This window comes from Colossoma macropomum, unplaced genomic scaffold, assembly GCF_904425465.1.
Source record: "Colossoma macropomum unplaced genomic scaffold, Colossoma_macropomum, whole genome shotgun sequence".
Lineage (NCBI taxonomy): Eukaryota > Metazoa > Chordata > Actinopteri > Characiformes > Serrasalmidae > Colossoma > Colossoma macropomum.
In genome coordinates this window covers 41400671-41424989 of record NW_023494795.1, presented here as the reverse complement: position 1 = coordinate 41424989, position 24319 = coordinate 41400671, and the positions used below count along the sequence as shown (strand labels likewise).

At 39.4% G+C, this 24319-nt stretch overlaps 1 protein-coding gene across 2 annotated transcripts in view; it reads left to right on the top strand.

Annotated features, from left to right (window-relative positions):
* Window positions 1–23968, top strand: part of ches1 (checkpoint suppressor 1) — a 48540-nt gene extending 24572 nt beyond the window's left edge. The window contains exons 4-7 of one of the 2 annotated variants that reach the window (XM_036582448.1): window positions 12025–12158; window positions 14136–14194; window positions 19761–19866; window positions 21295–23968. In XM_036582448.1, the coding sequence (XP_036438341.1) occupies window positions 12025–12158; window positions 14136–14194; window positions 19761–19866; window positions 21295–21730 (735 nt within the window). In that variant the 3' untranslated portion in view covers window positions 21731–23968. The remainder of the gene's footprint in view (window positions 1–12024; window positions 12159–14135; window positions 14195–19760; window positions 19867–21294) is intronic. The other variant, XM_036582449.1, reaches the window with a different exon arrangement.
* The last annotated feature ends 351 nt before the right edge of the window (window positions 23969–24319 follow it).

Here is a 24319-nt window from a genome sequence, read left to right as displayed (position 1 = left end):
TGACCAGTGACTGATTCTAAACACATTTGATGGTTTTCTAATAGGATCTAACAGTGTTCTACGGGAAACCGTTGGAAAGCATTGGAAAACCTTGGAAATCACTAAGCTAATTCCAATCAGAAAAAAAATTCATTAGGTTTCTCATGGCCTTTTTTCAGCAGTGAAGTGTGTTAAATATTATGTTAAAACCTTTTAAAATAAGTTTTAGCTACAGATCCAAATAGTGCCACACACCACAGTTAGCTTAGCTAGTAGGCTACAGTTCCAAACACCATAAAGCAGGTTTCATTTAATCTTCTGTCCCTCCAGCACCAGCCGCTTGACCTTCACTCCCTCAGATTTGAATAATCTTCTAAACTTTGGTCAATGTTGCTTCAATTAGCCAGAATCAAACCTGTTCTGTGGTAAGCAGAGCTGTTATGCTAGCTTAGCTAATGCTAACTAGTCTCTCTCTCCTAGTTAGCAGCACTGTTTAATATTTATGTTGGATTAATGTTTTGACATTTACTGAATTGAAAATTGTGCACTGAATTCACTTATTTGGTGTCAGTGAACTAAACATTTTTTTTATATAGGACATAAACATAAAAGTGTTTATGTTACTTACGCTACTTTTACAGATATTTACACACTTTTTACCACCCCAGTAATACAACTGTAATATTTGGAGAAGGTATCAAAAAAGTGGTTACTGCTCAACCCTACATTCAGTGGATGGTTCTTTGCAAATGAAATGCATGATGTGAAGTAACCTTTTTTAAAGTTTGACTGAATCTTGAATTTGAAAGTTGAATCTTGAATCTTGAACATAATGTAAGTGTTCTATACCAGTTGAAGGTTTTTTTCCTAGAGCTGTACATCCAAGCCAGTACCATTTCCGTGCTCTTTTTAAGAGTGCAGTGAATAAGGGTTTTTGGCTGAATGAGCACTTTCATTTTTCTGAAAGGCGTTGTATCAATATTTAAGAAGCCCACTGCTTTTTAGATACCTTTCAGTGTATGTGTGTTCTCAGGAGAACAGCTCTTGGTTGGAATTTTTAGGGTCTAAAAACGTATGAAAGTATGAGCTGCTCTTATATGAAACTGTACAGCCCAGTTTTAGGCTTTTGAGGCACAGGGCCTGAAAGTATTCTATGAAGGCGCTTCATGAAGTCTTGGAGTCCTGGGCACCAGAAAATTGGAACTGTGCTTTTTTCATTGGTCATTGGTCCAGTAGTGAAGGTTCCAGTTTTATGGTTTTCGGTGTTTATTCAAGATTTGTACCAGTCTAGTGATACTTGAGGGAGGCAGTAATGTTCACTGCTCACTTGTTAAACTACATACTTTTTTTTAAACATTTTAAACGGACTACCATTGTTCAAATGGTACCAATGAAGCGATGGAGGTGTCATTGTGCAAGTATGGCTACTCACCCTGCTGTAAAAAGCCAACACATTTACATATATCAGCCTATTCAGTATATCCTATACTGTCATTTAGCCCGGCCCATTCATGCTGAAGTTATAAGGAGTGCTTTTTGAATGAGGCAGCCAATCAGAACAGAGCTGATTTACATATGTCAGTCTTAAAATCACAGTAACAAAAACAGCCTGTTTTGTTCTATGGGATATAAAGAGGCTGGAAATTCTTTTTGGAATATAAAACCACACAAACGTCGAAGTAAAACACAAACACATTAGCCTCGTAGCTTCAGTGCTAAAAATGAAGAAGCAAACTTCAGAAATTAAACATGTCTGATCATAAAGGGTAGGCAATGGGTAAATTTGAATTTTGCCAATCTGTCCCTTTAAAAACTCTCGTCATGTGGGCTTTGCTGTGACGTAATGATACCGCTGATTATGTTACGGCAGTGGAAACGTCCCTGCAGAGGTCAGAAGAAGAGCAGAGTGCTGGCAGAGAGCTCAGTGTAGTTAGTAAACCTGCAGGCTAAGAACGAAAGAGCAGAGAAGAAGTGCCTGCCATCTGTTATATCTGTTAGACTGCTGTGAACGGAATGTGAAGTGTAGTTTATGTCTGTAAACAGTTCAGAGAAACATTAGTCCTGATGGTTTAATGTAGATCTGAATGTCTGAACGTAATTGTTTGTGGTTATGGAAATGGGCTTGTTAGTGTTATGTAATTGTGCTTTCGGCGGAAGTTGAGCATGATGTAGAGCGGAGACGCCTCGCATGAAATCACAGCGGAGTCATTAACTAACTGCACACTGTCTGCAGGAACAGAGCATGTGCATGTACAGTGCTGTGCAAAAGTCTGAGACCACCCTTCATTTATTCAATTTCCAGTCAAAAAAGACATTTAGTATAAGTTGTTCTTTTTTCAGGAGATATTTGTGTCAAGATTAGATGTAAGATAATCTACTTCCAGAAGAAAGGACAAAGTCAAAGGAAAAAGCAGCATATTCCAAAAGAAAATGTGGCTCCTAACAACTACCTGGAAGACCTGGTAGACACCAAAACTGCCCCCAGCAGATAAACAGCACTTAAAGCTTTCATCTCTGAGAGAGAGGAGAAAATCAAACTGCTTTAGATCTGAAAACATCCACAGGTGTTTCTGTCCATCCTTCCACTGTGAGAAGACGACTCAGCACTGTGGGTCTGAAAGGATGTGTAGCTGTCAAGAAGAACCTCACTGAGAAAAGGAGACACATCAAACAAAGAAGCTGAACAATGGACTGACCACCCCAGAGTTCAGACCTCAACATCACTGAATGTGTTTGATTACTTCAGAAAATGACCAACCAGCTTCTAAGACTGAACTTTGGAGGAGTGTCTGCAGATTCTTTGATGAACTGAAAGTGAGTCTCCTGAAAAGCATTGAAGCTTTAATAAAGGGAAAGAGTTACATACTCAACACTCAAACACTAAGATTAGATTTAGTTGTTCTTATTTTTCCATTAAATATGTTTTTAGAATTTTTTTCCTGATGCTGAAAAATAAATAAGTTTAAATAAGACTTTTAGTGTAAGTCAGTGTAGCGATATACATTTACACCTCCTTGTTTCTACTCTCATCATCCATTCTCTCAGCTCCACTGACCATATAGGAGCACTTTGTAGTTCTACAGTTACAGACTGTAGTCCATCTGTTTCTCTGCATACTTTGTTAGCCTGTTCTTTAATGGCCAGGACCCCCACAGGACCACCAAGGGGGCAGGTATTATTTGGGTGGTGGGTCATTCTCAGCACTGCAAAGACACTGACGTAGTGGTGGCATGTTATTGTGTGTTGTGCTGGTGCGAGTGGATCAGACACAGAGGTGCTGCTGGAGTTTTAAACACCTCCGTGTTGCTGCTGGACTGAGAACCAAAAACATCAAGCCAACAGCGTCCTGTCGACAGCGTCCTGTGACCACTGATGAAGGACTAGAGGATGACCAACACAAACTGTGCAGCAGCAGATGAGCTATCGTCTCTGACTTTACATCTACAAGGTGGACTGACAAGATAGGAATGTCTAATAGAGTGGACAGTGAGTGGACAGTGTTTTAAAAACTCCAGCGGCACTGCTGTGTCTGATCCACTCGCACCAGCGCAGCACACACTGACACCACCACCACCACGTCAGTGTTACTGCAGCGCTGAAAATGACCCACCACCAAATAATACCTGCTCTGTGGGGTCCTGTGGGGGTCCTGACCATTGAAGAACAGGATAACAAAGTATGCAGAGAAGTAGATGGACTACAGTCTGTAACGACAGAACTACAAAGTGCTCCTATGTGGTCAGTGGAGCTGATACAAGATGGTGTTCCTAATAAAGCGCTCAGTGAGTGTGTTTATATACATTCCACTGTAGAGTCTAGTGGTGTTGGTGTGAGTGGATGTGTATGTGTATTACCTCTGTCTTCCTGCTGTAATGCCACTCTGTCATCGCCCCATAACTCCGAGTGCTGAGACTTTCTCTGTGTATCTATCTCCATGGCAACCTGACTGCAGTTGACATGAAAACTATCCAGTCACTCTAGCAACAGCAAAACTGATCTGGCGGTGTTGTTATTGTGTATACATGTTACTATATATACATGCTGCAGCTGGATACAGCAACCCATCTAAATCTTCACCAGGTGAGCAGCAGTTACCTGCTCAGTATACCAGATATCATGGAGAGAAATGCATGTGTTTTCAATCTGCATGTCACACTATATCTGTGCACTTATTCACAAAGGGTCTTTCTCAGGAGTGTTTTGAGTGTGAAAAGGTTCAGATTTCTTTACAGTGGTGGTGATGGGAACCAGGGGTCGCCATGACTACAACACAAATATAAACAATTTGTTTACTATCCAAAACCACCAGTGAACCTACACGAGTCTTCTGAGTTTTCTATGGAATGTTGATAATGATAAAATAGTGAAAAATCTTGAATAATAAGTTTGCTTTGGGGATTATTTTGCCTCACAACACCCTGAATATAATGTATCCCTCCACCATGAATGGAGTTTAAGGCCAAAATCTTCTCAAAATTATCATTAAACAATGTCTCAGACATCAGGCAGTGAATTCATAACCATTTCATGTAGTAACTTTCTGTGAGGGAGCTTTTAGAGGTGGACGCAAGGTTCCTATCACCACCACTGCGAACAGTTCTGATTGCATTTCACATCAAATGACTCTGAATGACTCTATTTACATCTTAACCATTTAAAAATGCAGAAGATTTGAGAAAACATTATTTTCTCTAAGATTTTTCATCAAACAAATAAGTAAATAAATAAATAAACAAATTCTGCAAAGTTAGCCACATACTTTGGCCACAGTGGCAGGAAGTGCTTTAGTGTCAGCTCACAAAGCTGGTGTTGGTGAAATAGTCAGTAAGTGCAGTTTCATAGCTCTTAAAGCGTGCAGTCTGGAGCTGCTCCTCAGTCAGAGCACTGGAGGATTAGCGTCCTGGAGAAAAGCCCAGCCTCACACCAAAAAACGTCTGCAGACATTTTGCCTTCTATTCAAAATGTTCTGTTATGTTTCATTTTCTCTGTTAATTTTTATTATACCACAGTTAGTTCTAATCTCACAATGTGATTGGCTGAGAGGCATTCTATACGTGGCAAAATCTTCTGATAATGGCACTCCAGCCAAACCTCATTTCTTGTTTTTGCCCCTACCCCTTGTTTTCGAGTGTTTCATTGCCCCTTTGGAACTAAAAGGTGTAGTGGTTGAAATGGGAATGAAGTGGGACCCTCAAATAAAAAAGAACATGACTTCATTAACAGCTACCAGCGCTGCTCTGTAGGCGACCCTGCCAGTCTGCAGTGACAGCAGAGGAGGGTAAAGTTCAGCTCCTCACTGCTGGGCTTTAGTTACATTTAGGGCATCGTATGCTGTCAAAGAGGGGGCAATTATTTATTATCACCCACCCCTAATTCTTCAGTGGTATGAAGCTGAAGTCGGCTATTCACCAGCTTCTTGTTTGAATTTTCCCGTTCCACCTAACACGGTGCAGCAGTTTTGACACCTAGGGCCCAAAATGTAACTTCTGCACCGTTTAAGGTGGAATGGGAAAATTAGCTAACTAGCTACTGAGACATCTGCGTACTACTAGCAACATTTAATGATTGTTAAAAAAAAAGAACCATATTACATTGAAACAACGTTAAACTAGGATAATTCAATGGTTATTGTAATTTTTAGCTGAGAAGAATACTTCTATTCGTGGGTTTCTTTGGTCGCTTGTGCAGCCACCTTGTCGCTTTTTCTTTTTTTCTCATAACACTCTGTTTGGTGTGTGCCTCTGAAAAACCTCCATTTGGAGGGCCATGTAGCCCTAACATTTCGCCTTACCTCTTTATCTCAACAACAATCGGGACACCCTACCCCTAGACATGAATGCGCAAAATGGAGGGATAAGGGTGCCTATACACTGGAAGCTGATGCAGAGTCAGAAACGCTGCCCCCCAGTGTATTTCAGTCAGGACGCTGCATCAGCTTGACTAGAAATGCACCTGTATGCAGTGAAAAGACGCATCGCAGAGTGTCAGAAAAGTTCAAACCGTTTGAACTTTTGCTGCAACGGATTCTGACGTGGGGGCGTGTCAACCAATAGAAACATACAGACGCAAGAAAATTCAAGATGAAGTAGATTAGCAACGCTGTGTACTCTTTTTCCTGTGCAATATGACTTCTTGGCTTGTGTGGCTGTTGTCTGCTTGGCTCTTCATTTGACCATCGCCAAAATTTTTTTTAGATGGCCCATATTTCTTTGTTTCTGGACTAAATGTTTTGTTTCCTGCTGGATTTTGAACTGTACAAACTCTGCCCTGCTCCAGCCGTGTACACGCCTTCTAGACGGACAAGATCTGCGTGTGTCTACCGCTCCGTCATTGCGTCTTCTAGTGCATAGGCATCTAAGTGGTAGGGGCGAGGGGTGAAATGGGATTGGGCCAAAATATCACTCTACTTTCTTCACCTGTAACATAGCAACAATCAGCAGTTGTAATGAAAAGTAACAGCCACAGTAAGCCTGCCAAAAAGAGCTATAATGACAGCAAGGGCCACAAGTGAGCGACAACGATGATGGCACGACGATGTGTGTGATCAACACAGAACAGATTAATTTATTATAACGTTTGGCTTAATAATAAAGTTCATGATGTCATTATGTCATTCACAACGTGTATAATTACTCATTCACATCTTAGAGATCATCTTTTACTAGGAAAGTAAAAAAATGATTATGTAAGTAATTTCTCTAATTATTTCAGCTAAATGTTATGATCATAAATAAAAATTCAGCATAAGCCACATTTTACAACCCAATTCCAAAAAAGTTGGGACACTTTGTAAAATATGAATAAATGTAAATAAAAACAGAATGCAATGATTTGCAAATCTCATAGACACATATTTTATTCACAATAGAACATAGAACACATATCAAATGTTGAAAGTGAGACATTTTACCATTTCATGAAAAACATGAACTCATTTAGAACTTGATGGCAGCAACAACTCTGCTGCCATTTTAGAGATTGTTTTGGACAGTGATGATATACTATTTATTTATTTTTTTCTTACATTTTTCTTCTTTCTATTTATGCAGACCTCTGAAAGAATACGTATTACATAAAATTATTATCAAATTATATGTATTATTATGTCATGCCAGTTTATGATACATATCTGTTTGACTGAGTGTACGCTCTTAAAAAAAGATGGTCCTTCAAGTTTTCTTTAGTAAAAAAAAACGGTTCTATATAGAACCATGAACACTCAAGAAACCATTTGCATGATAAAATTGTTCACTGCATCATGAAAGCGTTCTTCAGATTGAAGAGTTGTGTATTATATGGTTTTATATAAAATCTTTTTGAAAGTAACAGGGTTAAGTTTGTAATAATAGATAGATCTATAACACATTCATGCACATTCTCCATCAGTCTGAAGAACCATTTCACTATGCAAAGAGCCCTTTAATCATGCAAAGGGTTTTTTTGAGTGTTTGAGTGTTTTTGACTTCATGATTTTATAAAGAACCATTTTTCTTCTCTAAAGAACCTTTGAATGACCATTTTTTTAAACACTTAATGCGCTGTTTTATTAACGCTTACGTTTCTGAATACTGTAACTACAGTTCCTGTGTCAGTGAGGTGTTTCCCGCTCTAGAGCTCAGCTGAAAGTTTGCAAGATTTTCTAATAAAATAATTATCAGTGTTATCAAAGCCAGTCCTAAAGATACCTATCAGATAGATTAAATCCTGCTTTCCTCTGTTACCGTCCTCGTTTCTGTCATCGTGGCCCATATTTTGTAGCATACATGACAGCTGAGATCAAAAGAGTGGGGTGCTGAATTTCACGGCTCGTTTGGATTGTTTCTTTATAGGGTGGGGGGCTTTTCAAGCTTTCTGACGGAGCGCCGACAGCTTAATTAGGAGGGGAGGTGCTTCTTTGATCTAAAAATACAGCCTGGTTTGCCCGCAGAGGAAGAAAGTTAAAAAGATTCCTCTGTCTTTCATCAGACGGCACTGATTTCAGCGGCAAATAGTTCAGTATTGGAGAGATAAGACAGTCCTAATCCTCTTCCGTACCTTTCAATTTCCCGTCAGCTTTGTTGCTCGTCTGTCTGGGCTAGAGGAACGTTTGGGGAACGTTTGTGGAGCGTTCTGTTGGCTGGGTTAAGCAGCGTTCCCTGTGGGTCAGGCTGATGCTTCTTAATCTTTCTGATTGGGAGAATAGAACAGCTTAGAAGCTCTAGATCCCACTGCTGGGAAATGCAGCTCCTACAGTGTTGACAGTGTTACTGTCATCTAACAGAAATCCAACTTCTTATTAGGGCTGCAACATGGATAGGTTGCAACCTATTCCTACAGTGTAGGGATTACAATCATTTTCATACAGATACCCTCATTTTTAGAGGCTCAAAAGTAACTGGACAAACTAACAATCTTAAATTATTTTTCATACCTAGTTGCAAATCCTGTGCAGTCAATGACTTCCTGAAGTCTGGAGCCCATAGACATCACCTGATGCTGGGGTTCCTCCCTGGTGATGCTCTACCAGGTCTTTACTGCAGCTGTCTTCAGTTTCTGCTCGTTTATGGGACGTTTACCTTTCAGTTTTGCCTTTCAATAAGTGAAATGCACGCTCAATTGGATTAAGATCAGGTGATTATTGCAGAACATTCCACTTCTTTGCCTTAAAAATGTCTTGAGTTACATTGGCAGTGTGCTTTGGGTCATTAAAACCAATTCCATTGGTGGCCACACATGCCCACACTATAACACTACCTCCACCATGCTGGACGGATAAGGTGTTCCTTGTCTTCTTTATACTCTTCTCCTTCAATCTTTTCTGATACGTGTTGGTACATGTGACTAATATAGTGGGCACCATTTCTGTTCTCCACATTGCAGGTTGGGGTTCAATTCCCTGCCTGGGCAATCAACCTAAGCTATACCAATAAGAGTCCATGGGCAAGACTTCTAACACTCCCTTCACCTGCCTGTGTAAAATGATCAAATTGTAAGTTGCTCTGGGTAAGAGCATCTGCCAAATGCTGTAAATGTTAATCTTTATCTGATCTGTCTATAACATGTTGTTCCAAAACTATAAAGACTTTTTTAGATGTTTTTTTTTCAAACTCTAATATAGTCATCCTGTTCTTGAGGCCTACTAATGGTTTACATCATGTGCTAAACCCTCTGTATTTACTCTGGTGAAGTCTTCGCTTGATTGTTGACTTTGACACAGAAACGCCAGCCCCCTGGAGGATGTTCTTGATCTGCCAAATGTTGTGTTTCTCCACCAGGAAGTAGTGTAGTGGATGACAAGAATTCTTCTGTCATCTACCACAGTTGTTTGCCATGGTTGTCTAGCCCAGCCCTTTTAGTGTTTCTGAGCTCACCAGTGCGGCCTTTGTTTTTAAAGAGAGGTTATGCATGAAAATATTTTTTGAAAATGGCATTAAATCAACAAAAGTCACTCAAGTCAAATAAAAGAGAATAAATAGTGTTTTTTCAAGGTCTCATGGGATTTTCACCTGCATCATGAGACATAAGCACAAATAAATTAACCCCTTAAATGGCCAGGGGCCACCAGCAGGCCCAAAATTTTATCACACACTTCTATACTCTAAGAATAGCTCAGGCAGTTTGCACTGAAGTCCCTGTAGTTACTGAATAATAAGTGATAATAGTGATGTCAACACTATTAAAAAAGTCCAATTACCTTTAATGAGTTGAGTTGGAAATGTGATGGTAGATTAAGCTTAGCCAGTTTATATAACTATTTTGGATCCGAAAATTTGCCTTATTATAAAAGCCATTTGATTGTGTTGAAATCAATCTCATAATTCAGTTAAGTTTAAGTAAAAATGTATTTATATTTAATCTTGCCATTTATCTAGACTGCAAGGAGACTAATGCCAACTTATAGCAAATTTACTGAGTCTGTTTGGGATGCAGATTTCAGGAGACTTAGCTTGTGGTATTTATAGCAAAGCACATGTGATAAACTAAATGGAAGGAGTTACAAAAAACATAAATACATAAAAAAAGACTAACGAAGGAAGAATGCCTTCCTATATAAGTAAAACACAATTCATGTACAAATATACATATTTTAGTGTCAGTCTCATTGGTGGAAGTGAGTCAAGCTGAAGTCTTCTTTCATTACTGCATGCTTGCATTGAGCACTTTAGCACTTGAACATCAAAGAACATGCGTCCAAAGTCCGAGAGGCTGGAGTCCAGAGATTTAGAATAGGCTTCTGTGAATGATTGTGAATGGGCTGAAGTGCGAGTCCACAGTAGACGACATAATGTCTCACTTTTTTTAACAGAATAATAATTGGTACTTTTGATACTGTTGATCACTGTACACTCTTAGGCCCAATCCTTTTTCTTATTTTAACCCCTACCTGTTGTTTTGGAGGGTCAGAGGGGTAGTGGTTGAAATTTTCTCTACGAAGTGGGACAACCCTCAAACAAAAAAAAAAAACATTACTTCTTTAACAGGCTACTAGCTGTGTTCTGTAGATGACCTAGCCAGTCTGCAGTGATAGCAGAGGAGGGTAAAGTTCAGCAACCTCACAATTATTTATTATTGCCCACCCCTAATTCTTCTGTGATGTGAAGCAAGTCAGCTATTTGCCAGCTTTGTGTATGAGTTTTCCCGTTCCAGTTCTGATGCCTGAGGTTGTATGTCTGTACCTGCTGCACCATTTAAGGTGGAACGGGCAATTCAGCTAGCTACCGAGACATCAGCTGCTACTTGTGATTTTTTTTTTTTTATGCTTGTTGACCATAATACATTGAAACAACATTAAACTAAGATAACGCAATAGTTATTGTATTTTTTTAACAGAGAAAATACTCACATTTCTGGGTTTCTTTGGTCGCTTGCGCAGCCATCTTGCCAGTTTTTCTTTTTTTCTCATAACACTCTGTTTGGAGTGTGCTTCTGAAAAAACCTCCATTTGGAGGGCCATGTACCCCTCTATCTCAACAAGAATCAGGACACCCCGATTAAGGGATAAGTGGTAGGGGCGAGGGGTGAAATGGGATCGGGCCTTAGGCAGACATCAAAATCGGATTGGACTTTCTGGAAATGTACTTAAAACGGTTTTATACATACCTGACTGATAGACAGTATTTTGTTACCCTTGCTGAATTTCTCTCAGGAAAGTGTGACCACAGGGGTCTATCTTAGGGCCACTCATGTTTTCATTATATATGCTACTACTTGGCCATATCATCAGTGAACATGGAGTCAACTTCCATGGCTGCGCTGACCATACACACTTTATATCTCTTTTGCACCTGATGAAACAAGTGCTGTCGATTAGCTAGTTGATTGTTTATCAAGTTTAACGAATTGAATGAATAATTTCTTGAAAACTAATGAAGATAAAACTGAAATTCTTTTAACTGGATCTACTGCACACAAAGCACAGATTGTGAGCGAACTAGGAGGTTTGGCAACATACATTAAATCTGAAGTGCGAGACCTGGCTGTTGTCCTTGACTCTGACCTCAGTTTTAAACTTCACATTGAAAATGAAACTAAAACAGCATTCTTTCATCTTAGAAACATTGCCAAAGTCCGGCCATATCTCAAACTACACGAAGCTAAGAAGTTGACTCATGCTTTTGTTTTCTCCCGCTTGAATTACTGGAATGCACTGTTCACTGGCTTGACTAAAAAAAGTATAGATAAAGTGTAGGTTATAAAGAAGGCAGCAACAGCAGTTCTAACCCGAACAGGAAAGAATGAACAAATTACCTTGTGTTAGCAGCACTTCATTGGCTTCCCGTTCAATAAGAATACTTTTTAAGCTATTTTATTTATTTTTAAAGGACACTGATGGACTGGCACCTACCCATGTGTCAGACTGTTTAACTGAATTTCTGTTTTCTCCTTATGCTTTATGTAAAGGTGGTATACAAAAAAGTTTATTATATTGTTAATCAAACAGAAATAATGGTTAGTTGCTATATTATACGGTTATACGCTTGCAAAGAAAGCAGTGTTTGATTGATTAATTTCTCTCTCTCTCTCTCTTCTCTCTCTCTCTCTCTCTCTCTCTCTGTCTGTCTGTAGAGTATAGGTAAAGGTTCTCTGTGGTCTATAGATCCTGAATACAGACACAACCTGATCCAGGCTCTGAAGAAAACCCCGTATCAGCCCTGCTCTCCTCAGCTTCCCACACTCTCCTCTCCACAGCAATACCACAGGTAATCACACCTTCACTGCTTCACTGCTGAACTGACTAATGCCTGGTCCACACTACAGGATTTCAAAAACCCTTACCAATGTTGAAAATGTGAAAGACCCACACATAATGACATTTTTCAATTCTTTTGTCCTTGGTTGTTGTTGGTCATCAAGGTCCCCACAATGCACGATCTGCCCTGAATGAAACACCCTACACTTTCAGATTATGCACGCAAACAAAAGGCCCAGTCCAATGACTCAGATTCTCAATACCTTGCAGGAGTTGCCCACATTCTGCTACATCATGGGATTTATCGCAAACTAACGTGACTTTAAATCTAAACAAACATGGCGGATGACAGCGAGGCTATTGTTGTGCTGGTGGCAAGAAGAAAAAAATGTGAATGAAGCCACACCAATTACATGGTGAAACTGTTCTTCAGCTTGATGGAAAATGTGTTCTACAGCACCATAGGGAGTTCTTCTGTTGTTACAATGTCAAGCTTGTAACAATAGAAGAACCCTTGTTGGTGCTATATAGAACTCTTTTCAAGAACAACACATCAAGCTGAAGAACAGTTTCACCATGCAATGGGTTCTTTGAGTGTTCATGGTTTTATGTAGAACCATTTTCTTCACTAAAGAAATCATTAATGTAAAAAACATATAAACTAAAAATAGAATAGAAAGTAGGTCAAAGCTGCAGTGGATCATGTGTATTGGGTGGGGAAAGGGCTGTGATTATGATACTCGATATTCACAATGTATTAACTAGAAAATATTGTGCTAAATATTATTGGATATCGCATAGTTTAAACACTCAAGACCAGATTCACATTTGTGTGAAGATGCAGCTCAAAATTGTACTGCAGTGTGGTTGCAGTATGCACTTGACTTCTGTGTTATTGTTTCACTAACTCTATTTTCTTAACTGGAGTGAAAAAAACATCCCAGTAACTTCTTTTGCTATTTTTGTCTTAAGCTTCCTTACTGTGCCATTTGAACCCTGCTTGCAGTTGGTGGACAGGGCTACATGCCATGTGTGTGTGACTAACTATAGTCTAATGCTGAATTCACTTGTTAGCAGTAGATGGTCGATGACAAACTGGACATTCCATTGTTTTCAAAGGAGCCATAACCAAAAAGTCTGCCACTGAGTCATGGACGGCAAATGCAGAACAAACAGTATAAAACAAAAAAAGTAAAAGAGTACAGAGCATCCTACTGCCTTTCCACCTTAAATAGACAACCTACACTGCTATAGCTGTCCTCTGATAATTACCCCTGTTTGCCCGCACTGCGGTCACTGTGCCTGGCTTCATGTTTACGTTTTTTCAATGCAAATATGTGAACACAGCTTAAGGAAATCGAACACTAATTTCAGACGCATTTTAGCGCACGATGCGGTCACATCAAGCACTTGTACCTACATCTGCGCACTTGCCCACCCTAAACCTGTCCCTACATACCCTCGTTACCATGGTGACTGGAACACCTCCATGGCAACATTTGGGCTGAGCCAGGTGCTGTAGTAAAGGAAAGCTGTTAATCGGGAAAAAAGATAAAAACGAGATAGACAAATAAACATCCTATTTCCATAGCAACATTGAACTCCATGGCAACAGCAGGTGGCCTTTTTTTGTGGCTTTATGTGTTTCTGACATCAAAACAAGCAGAAAAAGTCACACTTCAACCTCTCGATACTGAAAGCAAATCAGATCTAAATGTAATTCATTATGTCTGTATGTGATTAAACATGTAATATTATGATATTACATCTGCAAAGCAAAATAATAGTAATAACTAGTTATTGTGTTACTGTCAGACTAATGAGTGAAGAGAGCTGTGTGGTGTGTTAAGCAGCTCTAACAGCTAATCAAAGCCATTTTAATCCGCCTGGGGTTATAAAGGCCGCAATTAATAATCACTCTGGAGTGACCACACTCTCTGATAGCTGACCCATCTCTTCTCTTCTTTTCTTTCTCTTTTTTTTCCAGTCGTCCCCTATGGTCAGGGAGTCCACTCTTCCGAAAAAATGGTGGAGTAATCCTACAAGGTAAAACGCTTTCAAGTGTTATTTATGCATAAGCACTTCTATATTTGTGTCTTTCTGTTCAAGCAAATGAGCAGTTTTAAAAATCCTACTGTACATTAGGGGACATTTAAAGAGGTTTTACAGTTATCTGCAGCTAATGTCATCTATTGTTTTATATAAAACAATTATTATTTTTGAATCATTTAAGTATTCAGTGCCTTTTTTTGAATAGTGCCTATTTTGAATAAACAATGGCCAGTTGGGGTCATGGCAAAATGTTAAGTAAAAATAAAATAAAAACACAGCTGACCCATAGATCTGTTGAGATTTTTTTGTTTGACACCCCTGGTCTAGACTATTTATAATCCTAGACAGGCCCACTTGTTGGCGCTGTGAAGCGAGCCAGGCATTATGATGCAGGTGATGTGGGACTGTCCTAATATACAGGTTTTCTGGTCTGACATCCAGTACCATATTGAGACAATTCTGGGTAAACACGTTCAGTTCTCACCTGGATTGGGGAGCTTTTGCTCTGTCAGATCTGGAGCCCTCTGAGATCGACTGGACTCAGACTGCTGTAATGCTAGGCTGTAAATTGATTGTTAGAGAGTGGAGGGCCTCTACAGCACCATCTGCACCTCACTGGTACAGAGAAATGTTAGAAAATCTTTCATTTAAGCTTCAGAAAAGTTCTGAGTTGTTTCACTTTAAATGGAGAAAGTCTTTGTCTCGCCTAGACACAGGAGCCCGGCATGTGGGTCTGAATATTAAGTACTCCTTTTGTATGTAACTGTTAAATCGCTAGAAATGAAAATACACTGTGCCTCCTTTCACTTTTCCTTTGTATTCTTTTGCTATAACTGTTTCAAAACTAATAAAAAAGTAATCAAAAAAAAAACTACTGTTTTGAAATTGAGTGAAGTTCATTTCCTGAATTAAATGCGGAGTAATTGTGTAGCTTATGCAGTTCCCTGCTTTTGCTAGGGTGTTGCTAATTGGTTGCTATGATATTTGTTAGGTGGTTGCTAGGGCATTGCTATGTGGCTTCTAAGTGGTTGCTAAGGTATCCAAGATGATTGTTAGGGTTTTGCAAGGTGGTTGATATAGAGTTTCAGATGGTTGCTAGAGTGCAGCTAGGCAGTTGCTATGTTATCTCAGGAGGTTGATAAGGTGTGGCTAAGTAGTTGCTATAGTATCTTAGGTGGTTGCTATGTTGTTGCAAGGGTACTGCTAACTGGTTGCTAAGGTAAGAAAGATGGTTGCTAGGGTGTTGCTAAGTGGTTCCTATAGGATGTTGCTAACCAATTCAGATGTTATTCCATGTGGTTGCTGTGTTGTTGCTAGGGTACTGTTAGATGGTTACTAACTGGTTGCTAAGGTATCCAAGATGGTTGCTAGGGTATTACTAGATGGTTGCTATAGTGTTTCTGGTGGTTGCTAGGGTGTGGCTAGGCAGCTGCTATGTTATCCCACGTAGCTTTTATGATGTTGCTTAGGGGTTGCTGTAGTATCTTAGGTGGTTGCTAAGGTGTTGCTAAACAATTTGAATGTTATTCTAGGTGGTTGCTATGTTGTTGCTTGGGCACTGCTAACTGGTTGCTAAGGTATCCAAGATGGTTGCTAGGGTGTTGCTAAGTGGTTCCTATAGGATGTTGCTAACAAATGCTATTCCATGTGGTTGCTGTGTTGTTGCTAGGGTACTCTTAGGTGGTTACTAACTAGTTGCTAATGTATCCAAGATGGTTGCCAGGGTTTTATTAGGTGGTTGCTAGGGTGTGGCTAGGCAGTTGCTATGTTATCCCAGGTGGTTGTTAAAGTATTGATAGCTGGTTGTTATGATATTCCAGGTGGTTGCTAGGGTGTTGCTAGTGTACTTCTATCATGGTGATCTGAGGGGTTTACAAGCTTCATTTTTGAGCATTCCGCCATTCATTTCTAGGTGGGAAAGATCTGACCATTCCTATACAAAAATGTGTGATAGATACTATGAGTCTATAACGCGAAACTTCTGCAGTTTCTCATTAGGTTGAATGAATAACCGGCTCTAAATGTAGGTATTGTGATATAAACTGAGTCTGTTCTACAGTTTCTCATGAGGTTGAATGAATAACCGACTCTAAATGTAGGTATTGTGATATAAACTGAGTCTGTTCTACAGTTTCTCATTAGGTTGAATGAATAACCGGCTCTAAATGTAGGTATTGTGATATAAACTGAGTCTGTTCTACAGTTTCTCATTAGGTTGAATGAATAACTGACTCTAAATGTAGGTATTGTGATATAAACTGAGTCTGTTCTACAGTTTCTCATTAGACTGAATGAATAACTGACTCTAAATGTAGGTATTGTGATATAAACTTTTCTACAGTCTTTTCTACAGTTTCTGATTGGGCTGAATGGGATTTTTACCAGCGCTCTGTAAAGCTCGTCCAACCTCATAGCAGTAGGCGGCGCATGGATAGATCTGTTGGGAATTTCCATTGTCTTCTACCCGTAACATTGCCTTTGCTTCAATTACCTCCAAGTGCTTCTTCATCTTTCATCTTTCTCTCTCTTTCGCCGGCCCTGGTGGTGGCTGAGCCGTTAAAATAGCCATTCAATACCAATCAGAGTGCTCTCTCCCAGCACAGAGATCCGCGTGTTGGGAGAAAATAGATCCATTATCCGTCTGAACAGCTTCCTCCTCCATTACTGAGCACCTGTTAATGGAATAATGGCCCCAGAGCTGCTTCACTAGAGAGTCTGAACGAGAATACACTCAATGTATTTGGCTTCTGGGTGATAAGTAAGGCTGAGTGGGTGTCTACTTAAAGCGATAGTTTGGCCAAAAATCTAATTTACACATTTTCCCCTCTTAACTGAGAATGTAGTTCAGCCAAGACATGTTGGGTGTCTGAAGTTTGCTTTTTTTAACATTGGAGCTGTGAGGCTTATGTAGCTAACAAGTAATGGAGCCTTATACCCCATCAGTTGGCATCACACAACAGGGTTTGATAACATGGCAATTTTTTAACTTTATTGTGATAAACTGATTGTAGTTGCGTTCTGAGGCCTAAGCTGCAGCCGAGGCAAGCTACATTTCTCGGCTGCTACATCATAGAAGGCTGTTTCAAAGTGAAGGACCCTTCATATACAGTCTAGAAATGCAGAACGTTACCCACAGTTCTCTGCGCACAAATGATGCAAAGGAAAAAAAAAACAGCACCACGAAAATGATGGAAAACAAAGCCGTTGGAGCAGAGCTTGTTTTAAAATGTAATTGTTCACGTCCTTTAATTCGACATCGTTACCTTATAAAATGACTGATTAATTAAAGCATTTGTCCATATATGTGTGTATCGTCCATGTATCGTATTTTATTTAGAAGTATTTGTGTACGTGCAGTTTATCGTACTACATAAGAACGTCTCCATTTCCATGAAGAAATGAGAAAGCAACAAACTCAACGCAACAGGCTCCATTTTCTCTCACCAGTTCCCTCACAAGTTTCATGCCGCAGTTGCAGAGGCGGGACCTTTCTGGTGATATCATCACTCAGCCTTGTTAGGGCTGCTCCATTTGTGTGACCAATAGGCTACTAAGGTGGATTCTTCATAGGACAGTCCTACCGAGGAACCACACGGCCTCGGCTGCAGCCTAGGCTTTGGAACGCAGCTTATTTTCAAAGTTCAAAGTGCTGCCTTACTATTGCTACGTCAAACTTTCAGTTCAGGCTAGCACTGAAGGATGACAGATAAACATTTAAAAATTGACACAGATCATAATAGAGAGAAACTTCCTGAGCCCATGCAGTGATTTCCAGTACAGAGTCATGCCTGTTTTTAATGTACTGCTGCCCGAGGGCCTGAAGATCACGAAGGTTGGTCTAGTCCCTCGCATACAGGGATTTCTCCACATTCTCTGAATCTTTTGATGATATTATGTACTGTAGATTCTGCATGTGTGTGCTTGTATGTAATTAGCGTGTGCATGTGCTGGCTGCGTGACTCTGTTTGTGAATCTGGGGGGGGCCTCTGTAAACTCAGCCAACAATCTGTTCAGGGGAAGTAATTAGTAAACTGAAATGGATTTCTTTTTATTCAAATAATGAAACCTGGGTGTGATCTTAGATTCTGAGTTCTGTTTTATCCTGCATGTAAACACAGTCACTTGAGCAGCTTTTTATCATGTGTGCAACAGAGTTGATCACTGTAATGATCTTCTTACTGGAGAAAACAATCCATCCCCTACAACTCGTACAGAACGCAGCAGCACGGATCCTCACAACACCAACACAGAGAGCTCACATCACCACCGTTTACATACTGCACTGACTGCCTGGATCTTTTAGGAGAGATTTTAAAGCAGATACTGACCTTCTGCAAACACCTTCCGTAAAATACAGAAAACATGGAGAGGCTCTTTCTGTTATTCTGCTTTTAAACTGTGGAGCTCAGTTCAACTTTTATCAGACAGTCAAGCTCACTTTTAATGAACATCTGAAAATGCAGCTCTTTAACTCAGTGCTTCATTAAAACTCTATGTCTATTGGTATTTATGTCTTTAATCTGATCTAATCAGATTATTCTAAGATTTTAAATTAGTACTCATAATTTCTTCTATTGCTGTAATGCTCATTGAGCTGCCACCAGCATGAAATGTGCTTTATAAATAAAGGGTGTTATTATTATTTTTATTATTATTATTATTAACTATCGCTGTTATCCATAAACATAGTACTGATATATTTGGGCTAAGTAGAGCTGTTCTGTTTTTAGCTGATTGACGTCCTCAATGTCCCAGTATCAGTATTGTTGTCCTAAGTGGTCTTATAATCCACAGAAAGTGTCCTCCTGAGCTCACTCTGAGCTCATGTGTGCACATGCAGATGTTGTGTTTGCAGGGTAAACAGCAGTGGGCTGCATGACGTCATTCACTTCAGGGACTACAAGCAAGAAGACTTTTTCAAAACCAAAGATGAAATATAGCATATCCAGGCATTGTTTAATATCAGACGTGTTCTTCCTGAAGCCAGCAGGTCTGGTTAATCACTGGTTCAGAACTGCATACAAAGGAAATATATTTCTATATGTTTTTAAAAACTTGTGTCAAGTTTGTGATATGTTTCCATATATGTTTGACATAAATGTCACTGCTAAAAATTGACACTATTGCACACATACACACTAACTAAGCACTTTATTAGAAACATCTCCTTGTTTCTACACTCATTGTCCACTTTATCAGCTCTGCATACTTTGTCACCCTGTTCTTCAATGGTCAGGACCCCCACAGAGCATTAATTGAGGGGGTGGGTCATTCTCAGCACTGCAGTGACACTGGTGTGGTGGTGGTGTGTTAGTGTGTGTTGCACTGGTGCAAGTGGATCAGACAAATAGTATTAATCTCATCTGTTTATTACCACTGAGACTGAGTGGTCTGAAATCCTCAGTATGCTTTTCCGTATAAGGAGCTGCTCTAATCCTAATTATCATTCTACACACAACAGGTTCTCAGAGAAATCTCTGCTCCTGCTTTTGCTGATGCAGTATAATGTTAATGAGATGAGATCACAGTGCTGTGCAGGTGATGTTTGTGTTCTGTTTAGTTCCTCAGAAAGTGATCCAGCACGGCTCCCGGCTCGGAACTGAGGGGCTTCTCCCAGTCATCAGACCCTTACCCATAAGTCCTTTAGGGAGGACCACAGGAGTGAGGTTAGTATCTTTCTAGTCTCAACCTCAGATGCATCGCCCACAGAGGTGACCCTTTTACTACCATGACTTTGTTTTGACACATAGCATTTACACAGTAACAACAAAAACAAATATATAGAATAAATTATAAGAAAATAGTAGAAAATATATTTACAGAATTGAAGAATATACACCCAGGCTGAGACCTTGCTGTTGCTAAAAATCACTTGTTGGAAATATATATATATGTATGTATATGTATATATATATGTGTGTGTGTGTATATGTATATATGTGTATATATATATATATATATATATATATATAGTAATTAATTTATTTTGTTTGTTTTGGAAGTTTATTTCAAACTTTACTGTCTGTATTTGTCTTAGAAACCTAATTCATTTGCATTTAAGCAGAACCCTTTAGGTCAGAATGTTTATTTCTTCTTTGTTTAGACTCCAGTACATAAAATAATACACAAAGCAAAATAAGTGCAAAAAAAGAAGGTGAAATAAATGAACAGTCAAAAAAAAAACTTTGGATAACAATCACCTTTCTGCTGTGCAATGGGAAACATTTTTCTATATCAAGCTTTTTTTCTGGTACCTAGTAATTGTAGTCACATGATGTCTTAAGTTTAAGTTTCTTGACCACCCAATTGCTAAATACTTATAAACCATTTAGAGTAGTAATGCCCAGGTAAACATTGTCAATATTTAAAAAATACTACAAAGTTTATTTTATCTGTGTTCAGTGAACAGTTATGATCATAGAATGCAACTTGTATGGCATTAAAGGATATTTGTAATCAGATGTAGAATTTGCTATGCAATAGCATCATCTGCATATAGATGAGCATTACAGTCAGTTACAGATGAAGCAATATCGTTGATACATTGAAAACAATACTGATCCCAGAACTGAACCCCGAGGCACACCTTTAGTAACTGATCAAAATTCTGAGTGAATATTTCCTAAGGTAACACGCTGCCTTCTGAAACCATGCATAAGCAGTACTGTCAAAGTCTATATCTTCTAAGGATTATGGGATTTTAAAGATTTCAAGTCCAAAGCCCTTTTAAGTGTCTTTAAGATTCTGAAAATGTACATTCAATTAAGTGTGTTCAAACTCTTGACTGGTAGTGTACTTCACGTAAAACATAAAATGTGTCATCACCTATGCAGAGATCACGATTTATGTTAGATTTTTTCCCCAGTATGTTAAATTCAGTAGATAAAGTAATTGTGATGTTCTCTGCAGATAATGTGTAACTTATTTACACTTAGAATATCAACATTTATGCCATTAGACCAGGTTGCCCAAACTACGACTGTAGTTACTACCCACTAAGTGTAGCACAGTTGAAATAGTAGTTAAATCTTAACTTAATCTTAAGTTAAATCTTCAGAGTTTTAAAGGTCCCAACAACCTGTTTGTGTTTTCAGAACGGTTCTGGGTGATTATCTGACCCGAGATAAAACCAGTTTATCCAGCAATGATCCACCGGAGGAGTGCAGTTCTTCTTCCAGTTCTCCCCACACCACCCAACCTGTCTGCAGCCAAGGTCCGAAGATCATCAGAGTGGTCACAGAGGTCAAAAAGGAGCCTAGAGACTTCCCCCTGAGCACCACCTTGGTAACATCAGAGCAGCCTATCAGAAGAACGAACTGCACCAAAGTCCGTCTGCTAAAACCCGGCGATACGCTTCCTCTGAAAAAGAGAAGGGCAGAGAAATTCCCACCCAGCGACAATGAGGACGAAGAGATGAAGGAGGCGGCGGGGTCGCTGCTTCACCTGGCTGGAGTACGAGCCTCTCAGAACAAAACCAATCAGAACACCTCCAAAGTCCAGAGAGAGGCGGAGAAAGATTTGCAACACTAGCATCGCAGAGATTTTTAGCATGCTAGCGATGCTATTCCTGCCAGTCTTTGCTCCCCGACAGGCCCCACTCGTTCTTTTTTAGAATTTCAGGTGAATTCATATGTGGCAATATTGATCAAATCAACGTTTTACTTACGTTCAAGCACTATTTTTTTAACAGGCCTCAGTTTGTTTTTTGTGCACTCGCGTAAAGGGATACAAGCCATAGCGAAAGTCATTAACGTACAAGGATTTTTCATTTTCACGCATAATATGGCTAACTAGTGCAGGAGATGTCAAAATTCTTCCAAAAGTAAAGAGGAAAGCTTGACTGAGGCTGTTTTCACATGTCTACAAACCTGAGTTTGATTTCAGAACATGGTTTATTTTAGCCCAGTGGGTTGCCAGGTTCAGGCCATTTCAAGCATAGCAAAAAACATGGAAGGGCTTCAAACTTGCCCAAAATGTGTTTTAACCAAAATATACTACTATGTATTAGTGATATGGCCAGAATTACATTTAGCGGGGGCCTGTTTACAGATTTGCAAAGCCAGCTAACAAGCATTAAGGCTAAAAGACATGAAACTAACCACCGCCAACTAGCCAACACACAGTTTCTTACCTTAATTCATTTGGCTAACGTGAGTTGCTTTAACAATTGACAGCACAGCAGTTAAAGGCTAATTAACCACATTGCAAGAACATTGTGATGTTCTTGTCATTCTTTCACAGTATTGAACTGTGCATTCTTTACCTACTCGCTAGCTGGATAAGTAGCATAGTAGAGCTAGCACAGATCAGCTAACCAGGAAGAAGAGTGTAGGGGTGAGGGTACAGGATGCACGCATGAGATAAATGAAATTCAATTAAACTGAAGTTGGCTTCTTATTTGAATTTCCCAGCTCACCTTAAATGGTGAAGCAGTTACATTCCGAAGCCTGTATAGAAAACAACATTTAGCACCGGTTTTAAGTGTTAGAAAGCAATACTGACACAGGATTCTCTGTGTAATTTGCACAATAAAATATTTCAGATTTACTTTAGTTGTTAAAAGTAAAGAGACACCCCAGAATAGTAAGTCTTACTGAAGCATTTAAATCAGTTTTATTCGGGGGAAAAAGAATAATATAATGATATATAAATATAGAAATATATCAAGACCAGGACTGTACCATACTTACCACCACTACAATAAAACTGTACAATAAAACCACCAACAATAAAACAATAAACCTACCTACCTAAACCTACCTATAAAACCATTCTGACCTATATCACTGCATAGTTCCCACTCATTCTATGCAACTCAAGTGGTCCCCTCTACACTGTAGATGCACCTCCTACCCTTTACTGCCATGTAGCCTAAATGGCTTATTTTCGTTTTGATAATTCTGGGTTAAAACCAGAGCATCATTTGTTTCTAAAATAGCTTGGTGTGAAAACTAAAAAATTCTGTGAATCTAACACCTGATTCCTCTCTTTGGGTAATTACCAACTCCCTCGTGTGCAATAGCAGGAAAAACACTAAAATATGTAAAGCACAGGATTGGGAAGCATTCCCTCAGCCTGTATGAAAGCAGATGTTTGAACATGAAGGTGTTCCCTCAAGCTCTGTTCGTGACTAAAGAGACAGCAGACTACCCTGTGGGAGAGATCCATTCACTCACGGGTATTTTTCAGCTCAATCAGTGGCCTAATTAGAGCCCAATAGAGAACGGATGTAAAAGATCTCTAACTGAGGACGTTCTCTAAACATTTGACATTACAATAGAGTCCAACACAAACTGTGTCAGACAGTTAAAAACTGCTCTGTTTCCAGTTGCTCTTATGTAAAATGCTACAAAGTTCCTAAGGCCACGTTCGCACTGCAGGTAAAAGTGGGCCGAATCTTATTTCTGTGACAGATTTAGATGTTTAACCCTCTGTGGTCTGAGGTTGTTATCTTGATTTGTTCATATCCCCTTAAATTTTCCTTTAAAGGCTCTTCGTATAACATGATACTCAAATGTTTCATATCAAAATGCTCTGTTATTTTCATCACTACTTTCCAAAACCGCTGCAGCAACTTCAGCAGCTGTAAACTCTCTGCTCGCCATTTCACATCTCTGATGTGGACTGAATGAAGAATGAAGGGTTTCCGGCGTGATGGTCAGTCCTTAGTGATTTCCTGGGTGTCCATTGGTCAGTTTCACACAGAATGTAGATGGACACATGAATCCACCAGTTCCACACGGTGAGAGGCAGATGACGTGTATCTCAAAAGCTCTTCATAGCCTCATAACTCCGGATGTGAGTCACATACGATCTCATGATAAGATGGAATGAAAAGGGCGACTCTACAGATTCAGGAAATGTTTGAACTGTATTTCTGTGCTGGATCATCACAAAGATTAGCATGAAGCTATTTATTGAGTTCAGAAATTCAGAGATCAGAGATAGAATAATCTTAAGAGCATGATCTGTTCACACTGTTTAATATATACAATCAAAAAGATAATGTAAACAACCAAACAAAAACATCAGATTTGAGCAGTAAATTGGGATTGAGCTTTTAGGATTGCCAGTGATAAACCATCAGAGCTGGGCCTCCAGTTCGGGCAATGTCAAAAC